A 9,463-nucleotide genomic window follows, 5' to 3' on the forward strand; every position below is an offset into this window, starting at 1 on the left:
CTTGTTCAATGAGTATTCACCTGTTCATGGAGCATGCACCCGATATCAGATGAGGAAGTTTCTTGAAAAATCATAAGAAATTTTACCAGTTTGTTTTTTTTATTCTTTTTTAACCTTTCTCTTGATGTTGTAACTGTAAACAAAAGGATGTGGTGATTCCTTTGCACCATTCCCAAAAGATTCGTGATAATAAACAATACAAAAAAAGAACATGTTCCGTGGTGAAGCATGGGTACATCACCTAGTTGCCAATTAATTCATAGAAGAATGAACACACTTATTTTATAGCATATATATTCTTAATTGTTTTCACATAAAGAACATAACTTATTAAAATTAGATATATACACACACACACACACACACACTTTGAATCGCAGTTTTGTAATTAGAAACCGCAAATCGGACCATGCAAGTTCTCAACCACATTATATGGTGCGATGTGTGCGATTTGTACCGTTTGAGTGATTTTATGAACACCCTATACTTAATACGTGGAGTCATGCACAGTTTACAGTAATAACTTTTTTTTTGTCATTTCATTTCAATGGTAAAAGAATAATAACTTTATTGCATTTTTTTAATTTAACTAAAATGACATTTTATTACATTAATAAAAAAAAATGTAATTCATTTTTAATCAAACAAAGTATATAAATCAAAAATAAAAATTATCAATTCGAATTAATAATTGAAAAAAAAACAAATTTTAATGGGCCAGAGTTTGAAAAAAAAAAAAAACTAAAGTTAAAAATATATCAGCGGCCCCGTTGTACAAGAACATTACATTTATAAGATAAACCCAGCGGGCCAAGGGCACACTCAAAACTCAAATCAATCCCCAAATTTTCACCTAAATTCAGAAGTAAAGATCGTCGGCTTTCACCGGCACTGTAATCCGATTCCGGCAGGAGGTGGATATTTAGGGTTTTATCGCCGGACAAAAAGATGTCCAGTTCCGGTAGGCCGTCGGCGGCCTTTGCGAGTGGAGATTTACAGATTGTATCGGCGCCTTCAAGCAGAACAGCGATCTCCGCTCTTCCTCCTCGCCATCCGACTAATTCTTCATCAGCTCTTGTTGAATACACGCCTCCCGTAATTAATCAGGAAGAAGAGGACCTCGAGGTGAAGCTGCGTCGCATATTAGATCACGTCCCTGTTCGTGTTAACAATACCTCCGGTAGTTCCGCTGGTTCTGGCTCCGGCGACTTCCATCAGGTTATTCATCACCTTCTTTTAATACCTCAATTGAAGTTGAAATCGAAATTCGCCTCTGCAGTATTCCCATAGTTGCATATTTTGTCTTGCATACTTAATGATCGATGCTAGATTCTATGCATTAGTTGTAGTTTGGGTTAATTGGTGTTGTATTCATGCTCAACTAGTTGGAGTCGTATTTCTCTAATGAACTTTCACAAGTTATCTTTGGTTAAATGCAAGAAGAAATAACAACATTTTATCATTGATTTGTTTGCTATAACAATTTACTTCCATTTCTTCCTCTTACAATGCGATTTTTACTCCTATAATCAAGTACACTGTTCAAAATATGCTTTAATGGTGTAATTGAAAGAAATGAAAGTTGGTTTCTATTTCATGCATTTGAGAAGCTTTTGTTTTGGGAAAACAGTATCGACAGATGAGAAGGAAAGAACAAGATAGGCTTGCAAGGATGGATGTTGATTTCCATAAAAGGAAACAGGTGGCAGAGTTTAATAAGAGGAGAGATGAAAGATTAAAAGCAACAGAAGAGAGAACTGCAAAGAAGCGTTTGAAAAGACAAAAGAAGAAGCAGAAGAAACAAGAAAAGAAAATCAAGTTGGAAGGAGGTGATCATCGTGAAGAAGAACATCATAAGGAAGATGATAATGATAAATCTTCAGATGAAGAAGATGATCAAAACGAATGAACAGAAAGAATTACATCGTTTACATGTACTTGAATCCAAGTAGGATGTTGTTTTGTTGTTAACCACAAGTAAAATCATATGTATTTCCATTATAAGTAATGTTTTAGATTATTAGATTTTATGTCGAATTTTGTATGTTGATATGTTTTCTCCTAGAAAAAAATATTCGTATTTGGCAAACTACCAGCTAAAATTTAAAATTATTTCTTAGCAAAAGCTTTAGGGCTTGTTTGTAACAAAGCTTTTGAGAGCTTTTAGCTTTTGGTTTTGAACTAATTTTACACCTTCAAAAGTTAATATCTATTTTTGGCAAACACTTTAGCCCAGATAAAAGCTATAGCTTCTACTAACTAAACACATCTTTAGAGCATTAGTTTAGTTGTTTCGGTTACTCAACAATGAAATTAATTGGATTTAAAAGCACCTTTATATGCCTTTTGAAAATAATCCCTCACTTTACATACAAAATTTGACATGTTTGGAGCTCGTAGGTGCCTATGACAATATGACTATGATGATATGATATCAAATGTGTTTAATAAGCATCGGACAGATTGAGAATAATTACTTTATTTTCTTATTCTTTTAATAAATTTAATATGTTAAATCACTAAATTCGGACAATTATACATGGTTGTTTGTTTTTTGACTTAATTTCGACATAATGAGTCAAGCCTAAAAAACATACTTAATATATTAAGACAATAACCTTTTTACTCGTTTGTCGTTTTTTCCCTTCAAACTTCTCATTAAAATTGATGAATATGATTAATATTAATAAACCTTGTAATTTTTTGTTGTTGAAATGCAGGGATAAATGAGAATTTATTTTCATTAAGATGATTTATCCCGTTTAGAAACGAAACAAACCTTATACACACAACATTTATCCATACAAATTAATGTTAGATTTGGAAGGAAAATAAGGTTTCTGAAATCGATAAGGAACTTAGATCTTCTTGAAGGATCGTGTGAACACTTTCTACATCTGATATTTCGACCCTATCTCTATCTCTGGGTTACATGAAATCCAAAATCCAAATGCTGGAGATAATATTTCAAAGAACAATCTCTGATATGAGACCATGCCTTATGGTTTTATAAAGTTAATGTTCTTCTGATTACCAAAAATAAACATCAAACAACATTAAATGTTGATTTTATTGCTTAAATAAAAGATGACGGTTTTAAGGATAATTATGGAGAATATTACTCTGAAAATAATATTTTCCATAACAAAATAAATTTCAAGCAGCGGCGTTGCCCCGCAACCCGCACTCTGATCAATGGGATGTTAGAGACGTTGCCCCTTAGACTCTGCTAGGGCAGCGCCCTAGAACCCTACAAGGGGTGCAGATCCCTTGATCCCACCATTTAGTCGAAACAATATCAAACTCGTTTTATACAAGTATACATTCCGTACCTTCTAACTTGTAATAAACTCAACAATTAAACCCCATGAATACGCTGTAAATTTCATTATATTAAAATGATCCAGTAACACCAAAATCACCGGTTATTCATGATAGAAAAAATATATAAGATGGTTGTTATACGTACAAAGCATACATAATGCCTAGTGTATCTGTATGTCATTTAGCCATAACATAGGGGCTTATCTGCAAATAACTTATTAAAAGAAACCGTATGTTTGATTCTTGAAGTTGAATAGATAGGCATTGAGAGGTGAAAACGATCTGCTCCACTGAATTCTTCTCCCTTTCTTTCTCACACAGACCACCAACAATGGCGGTAGCTCAAGTTTCTTCCTCACTCTGCATCTCCACCGCCGGTAATCTCTCTCTCTCTCTCTCTCTCTCTCTCTTATAATTTCCGCGGCTAGAGAGGAGATTGTGGATTAATGTACGTTTTTTCCTCAAATCGTACTCCAATTTGGTGTAAATCGACATAACGTGCTCGCGCAATCACTCACAATAGTGTTTTCTCTTAATCTTCATGAAAGTTAGAAACTCGAGTTTAATTGTTAATGTAGGTGTTTTACAGAGTAAACGATTATCGGATTCTGAATTAGGTACAGTAAATTTACAAGTTTCATCTGTTTTTTCTGTTAATTCCAGCTAGAATTTCCAGCGTTCCACAGTTCACATCATCCAGTTTGCCTCGAATCGGAACAACCTTCACTTCCGGTTCACCTCTCAGTAAGTTTGCGATTGCTATTACTGGTAATAGGAGCTAGGTCAGCTTCTAAATTTGGAGAATACAATCAATTTTAAAGATGAAATTCAATTCATTTGATCTCACTACTTAAACTGTAACTCCGATTCACAATTTGAATCATTGTTATTTCAATGATTATAGCTACAAACTACACAATTTGTCAACCCATTTGATAGAATTTGAGAGCTAATAATTACTTTAACATTTCAGTAATATGTAGAACTCATCATCAGAAGGCCATAGTACCTAAAGCAACATCATCATTTTCTGTGAAATGTGAGCAAAGTAGCAAAGATGGAAATGGTTTAGATGTGTGGCTTGGACGCACAGCAATGGTGGGATTTGCAGTGGCAATTACTGTTGAAATTTCAACAGGAAAAGGGCTTCTTGAGGTACACATTTTTTTTTTAATCTTTGTATATATTGCCCAAAAAATATTTGAAATTTCTTTATTAAAATCCTTAACTTTTGCAGAATTTTGGGCTCTCATCACCTTTGCCAACAGTTGCCTTAGCAGTGACTGCACTTGTGGGAGTTCTTACAGCAATTTTCATCTTCCAATCTGCCTCTGATAATTAATACATAACTATAAAAAAAAATTGTGTATTTATTCTTTCTTTACATTCTCTTTATTTTCTGTAACTTTATATTATAACTTTTTGATGTGGGTCAACAACAATGTAGGGTTTATATTGTTCTTTGAATGAAAATTGCTAAACAAATTCTACATTCAATAAATGTGGATGCCAGACACACAGAATATATACCTTTGAGTTTAAACAATATCTACATTTAAAAAATTCTACTTTTTATAAGATTTATTATAATTACAGATGTGAAAATTCCAGTTATGTAAAGAATCTCAAGTAGAAACTCAAGAAAGCAACATATGTTTGTGTATTCTTGGTAAGATTCTTTTTCTCTTGTGACCTTACTTTAAGCATAATATCTTTTTTTGTCATGCTTTTTTTTTTCATTCATGATTGAATATATTTTCACATGGGTGGCATAGCGCGTATTCATTCATCTTTTTTTATAAATTTCAACATTTTGAAGATTATGTGTATTCAATATTCTAAAATGGGTTCAAGATTTTCTAGAGTGAAGCAAGTTTTGGTAAAACGCAACATAAAGATTTTAATGTTGGGTCTTGATGATTCTGGGAAGACAACCATCTTGTATAAACTAAAGCTTGGGGATTTTGTTGCAACTGTACCCACAATTGGTATTTATTTTTAATTTTCATCTTTTAAAAAAAAATATATATGTGACCTTAGTTTGTGTATAAGATGATAATATTACTTGGATGTATGTTTATGAAGGGTTTAATGTGGAAAGTGTGGAGTACAAGAACATAAGATTCAACGTGTGGGATTTAGGAGGGCAAGATATGGTATCAAAATCTAACCTAAGTTTTCTTTCTCATATGTACTATAATTATATATATTATATTATTAGACGATTATAACCAAAGTAAATTATTTGTATGTAATTAATACGAATTAATATCATGTTATTAAGTAAAATTACATGCTACACATTTGAATAAATATTACACATGCGTTTATAAAAATATTACGCGTAGAATATCATAATACAAATAATAAACTAAGAATGTATAAAATTTAAAGTTTGACCAAATTGTACAAAAGAAACTTAAACACCATTGTGGTGTTAAACTTTCATCATTTTGGTGTAAATAGTATAATGGAGTATCAAATTTTGTATTTATTTATTTATTTTGACAGATTCGGCCTTTGTGGAGACATTATTACCGAAATACCCGCGTGCTTATCTTCGTAGTGGACAGTAATAACAAACGAAGAATTTATCAAGCCCGAAACGAGTTGCATCGCCTTATAAATGAGGTTTATAATAATTTTACCTTTTTTAGAGTAAATTATATGTTTGGTCCCTAAGTCTATCTAATTTTTGAAATTTTGGTCCCTAGCGGTTCTCTTAATGTTTTTGTTTTTCTTCCAAAACGTTTTGGGACCAAAAATGAAAAAAACAACTAATTCAGGAACCAAAAATGTAATTCACTACTTTTTAGTTTATGTTTCATTTCTCTCTTAATTATCTATTCCCCCTCTTTTTATAGGATGAATTGAGTGATGCAACAATACTTATTTTTGCCAATAAGCAAGACTTGCCTGGTGCTATGCATGTGTCCGAGGTCGCAGATAAACTCAAATTGCATACTATTTCTCAACGCCGTTGGTAAATATTAATTTCCTTTGAAAAAAATTCAATTTTTGAGATATTATTCACATGTAAGTGTCAGTCTAATACAGGTCAAACACAGTAGTACTGACATATTTATTTAATATCAGGCACATACAAAGTACTTGTGCGAAAACAGGGCAAGGACTGAACGAAGGCCTAATCTGGCTAACCAACAATATTCCCGATAAAGTGGCACAAACAAACTCGTGCATTTCTATTCCGGCCCGTAGAATCTGTGAGGCAAAATGTTAAACAAAAAAGTTATTATTATAAGCTTACAAAGTTCGAGAAATATTTGTAAAATTTTAATTTTTAGTAAATTACGAGTTTAACATTATTCAAAGAAACAAGAGTTCATAAATTAAAATAAAAAGTTTCCATTTTGAAGTCGATTTATGACTAGATATATGTTTATCGAAGCTAGCCATGTTAAAAGCTTTATACTAACAAAGATATTCTTGCCTAAATGAGTTTCCAAATGAAATTAAAGGTTTTGATAATCTCGATGTGCTTGATAGTTATGAGAGAGGACTACGAAACATATCACCTCAAGATGAGAGATTGAGGAGTTTAATGGTATTGTTCAGTGGTTCAACCAATGCAACTGCTGAAACAACTAATAATTGAAGTTGAGAAAAATTTCTCTCATTCAACTTTGTTTTCATGACAAGATGATATATCTCATTAAAGTTGTTGGCGATGATTGTAAAAGTACACTCTCGTTTTCTAAGTCACATTTGGAAAATAAATATATATGCATTTAAGAATTGACAAATATTGTCAAGACTAAAGTCTCACGTTGAATGATACCAACAAACGCCTTCAAATCCTCAAACTCTTGACTTGAGGTGGTATGTGTGATGTTACATAGTTTGTCTCCACGAATGTTAAGCATTAATTTCAAGACGATGAAGATATAGGTAGTGATGTAAAGTTGTTTTTGCAAAGAAATCCATCTTTGCAATTCATACCACCTTGATTTTTTAAGCACGTGTAGAGCTTCCTAGTGTTTGGCCTACGTGATATATACATCGTTGATCAAGTAATGTATTTAATTTATCGTCAACCAATGATATCCATCTATTTTGTTTCCATCATTCCATCCAAAGGCTTTTCTATGTTTCACGTAATTTCACCAAAATCTTCGTGGTTTTCACTCCTTAACGAGTTATACAAAGCCGTTAGACGAACTACTTTGTGGATCCTAATACAACCTGTCTTTATTCTTATGGAGTAACAAAAACATCTTACAATCCTCCAATACAAAACGTGCAGCAAAACGATTTTTTTTTTGCATGGCATATCATCATTGCCATCTGTATAGAGAAGTTTGGTTGCTCTCGGGTCGTCTAACAAGAAATGTTTTTTGTCTCCGAATTCATTTCTCTATAACTAAAATATTTCTTTTGAGTATGTTGAAAATAAAAAGAAAGCAAAAATGATGCTAATAATAATAAGAAGGATAAAATAACATAGAGATTGACATGAACTAATCAATCAACATGAAAAAAAAAACATAATCATAACACGAAAAACATTAACAAATTCCAGTTTCATTGATAAAAATGTTTTTGAATACAAATATGAAGAGATTTAAGTAAACAATGGAAAAATTCTACTTCAAAAGGTGGTAAGGAGAAGGTTGCTGGGATTTTGGTGAAAAATGCAAGTTTTAGTGGTTTAGATATTTTAGGAAAGGTGATGGTGATAGGTGATGAAATCAATAGAGTATTATCCATTCCATTAAGAATGGCGTAAAAAGGATGACCAATTCTTGAACAATTCGTTTGTTTGGAAGGATTGTGTGAGGGGAAGGTGTAAGGTAAAAGGTGTAAGATCGCATGCGGCATAATAGAAATATCAAGGGTTGAGAATAAATACTCTTTTCATGCTAAAATGAGAAATATTGCTCCAAAAAAGTGTTTCTCATCAAGTCTAGAAGAAATATTTGTTGTTATCAAAATCACCATAGTAAGCAACACCACTTACTGGGTAGCAGACAAGAACTCATTCAATCAAATCTCCAAGTCCTTTGATGTAGAAGTTTGGCTTGAGATCATTTCCATCTTTCCTTCGAAGATAAGTTTGACCAAGATCAAAGTCGATTGTATTGTATGTCCTGAGAGTTTCAACTAACAAATAGTGAATCCTATTGTATGCAACAATCACTACAAGAAAAAGACCCTTTTATGACGCACAAACCACGACACTCATTGATTTATGTTACGCAAAAGAGAGTGACATTAAAAAAGTGTAATCTCTTCAAAAAATTTAAGGATTTAGGTCACGCATTATTGCGTGCCCTTAAATTAGTGTCTCATGTAAAAAAAACTAAAAACACGGAGGGCACTTTATCTAAAATGTGCGTCCTCTCTCAGTGTCGCTTTATGTTTTTACTCAAAAGGCGCGTTTCTTAAAAGTGGGAAACGAAATTCTCTTAAAATTCTAAATTTTTTAAATGCCCCGCTTCAGATCTCCCTTCGTTCTCTTCTTCCCTTCTCTCTGCAAACCCTAATCACCATACCATCTCTGCTATACACCTCGACAACTCATATAACCATTCTACAATTTTTTTTTCTTAAAAACTCGTGTTCATTCCTAAAGATCACAAAATGGCGACCAGTAACTATACGTATATTGTTAGCGCAATACTTTTGTGTATTTTTTGACGGAAACTGCAAGGTTCAAGGCAGGAACTTCAATCGATTTCCTATGGGTTAGCTTGACACCCTTGATTCGTCCGATTGTACCGCATGAGTAAAGTATCCTTGCCCTATCGGACTGCTATACATCTCCGCTTCAAGATATCCCATCTCAATGAAAGCGATTCAGGCCTCACTCCTCTCTCATAGCGATTTAGGGTTTTTTTGGTACAAGTTATCGACTAAGACACCGACGACTTCTCTCAGGTATATTTATTTTCTCTTATTCAACGACTTCACAATGATGCAACGCTACAAAGGAGCAACATTTGGGGAGCTAGATCGTCATGTTTTTTCAATTGCAGATTCTGATTTTAGGTCATCTCCTCTCCTCACATCTTCTTTTTCTTTTCTATTCTACTTCTACATATATACTTCTTGTACAGAGGATTAACATTCTTCCATTCTTAAATATTTATAAAATCGGTATTATTTGAAGTTCAGTGAT

General features: G+C 32.9%; 3 protein-coding genes across 4 annotated transcripts; all 3 read left to right on the forward strand.

The window, feature by feature from the left end:
* Positions 1-797: 797 nt before the first annotated feature.
* LOC145135891 (PRKR-interacting protein) lies at positions 798-2,037 on the forward strand. Its single transcript, XM_079070088.1, has 2 exons — positions 798-1,218; positions 1,631-2,037. The coding sequence occupies exons 1-2, from the start codon at positions 949-951 to the stop codon at positions 1,907-1,909; spliced, it is 549 nt and encodes a 182-aa protein (XP_078926214.1). The 5' UTR covers positions 798-948; the 3' UTR covers positions 1,910-2,037.
* A 1,510-nt stretch (positions 2,038-3,547) lies between these two features.
* SEP1 (stress enhanced protein 1) lies at positions 3,548-4,825 on the forward strand. 2 transcript variants are annotated; one of them, XM_079070840.1, is made up of 4 exons: positions 3,548-3,701; positions 3,988-4,068; positions 4,298-4,479; positions 4,562-4,825. In XM_079070840.1, exons 1-4 carry the CDS (start codon positions 3,656-3,658, stop codon positions 4,664-4,666), a joined length of 414 nt encoding a protein of 137 aa, XP_078926966.1. In that variant the 5' UTR covers positions 3,548-3,655; the 3' UTR covers positions 4,667-4,825. The 2 variants fall into 2 exon arrangements, with proteins under 2 accessions (XP_078926966.1, XP_078926967.1); XM_079070841.1 differs by lacking the exon at positions 3,988-4,068 and having other exon boundaries at positions 3,563-3,701.
* A 118-nt stretch (positions 4,826-4,943) lies between these two features.
* LOC145136732 (ADP-ribosylation factor 1-like) lies at positions 4,944-6,703 on the forward strand. Its single transcript, XM_079070839.1, has 5 exons — positions 4,944-5,312; positions 5,410-5,480; positions 5,836-5,955; positions 6,189-6,307; positions 6,421-6,703. Exons 1-5 carry the CDS (start codon positions 5,087-5,089, stop codon positions 6,563-6,565), a joined length of 681 nt encoding a protein of 226 aa, XP_078926965.1. The 5' UTR covers positions 4,944-5,086; the 3' UTR covers positions 6,566-6,703.
* The last annotated feature ends 2,760 nt before the right edge of the window (positions 6,704-9,463 follow it).

The sequence above is a fragment of the Lactuca virosa genome, chromosome 9 (genome assembly GCF_052849685.1).
Source record: "Lactuca virosa cultivar CGN04683 chromosome 9, Lactuca_virosa_CGN04683_v6, whole genome shotgun sequence".
Classification (NCBI taxonomy): domain Eukaryota; kingdom Viridiplantae; phylum Streptophyta; class Magnoliopsida; order Asterales; family Asteraceae; genus Lactuca; species Lactuca virosa.

Bases quoted from the DNA above. Each gene is read 5' to 3' on its own strand.
- LOC145135891 (XM_079070088.1), top strand. From the start codon at position 949: ATGTCCAGTTCCGGTAGGCCGTCGGCGGCCTTTGCGAGTGGAGATTTA. The intron at 1,219-1,630 runs GTTATTCATCAC...TTGGGAAAACAG, and splicing joins GCTCCGGCGACTTCCATCAG to TATCGACAGATGAGAAGGAA.
- SEP1 (XM_079070840.1), top strand. From the start codon at position 3,656: ATGGCGGTAGCTCAAGTTTCTTCCTCACTCTGCATCTCCACCGCCG. The intron at 4,069-4,297 runs GTAAGTTTGCGA...TTAACATTTCAG, and splicing joins CACTTCCGGTTCACCTCTCA to TAATATGTAGAACTCATCAT. The intron at 4,480-4,561 runs GTACACATTTTT...TAACTTTTGCAG, and splicing joins CAGGAAAAGGGCTTCTTGAG to AATTTTGGGCTCTCATCACC.
- LOC145136732 (XM_079070839.1), top strand. From the start codon at position 5,087: ATGGGTGGCATAGCGCGTATTCATTCATCTTTTTTTATAAATTTCAAC. The intron at 5,956-6,188 runs GTTTATAATAAT...CTCTTTTTATAG, and splicing joins TGCATCGCCTTATAAATGAG to GATGAATTGAGTGATGCAAC. The intron at 6,308-6,420 runs GTAAATATTAAT...ATTTAATATCAG, and splicing joins ACTATTTCTCAACGCCGTTG to GCACATACAAAGTACTTGTG.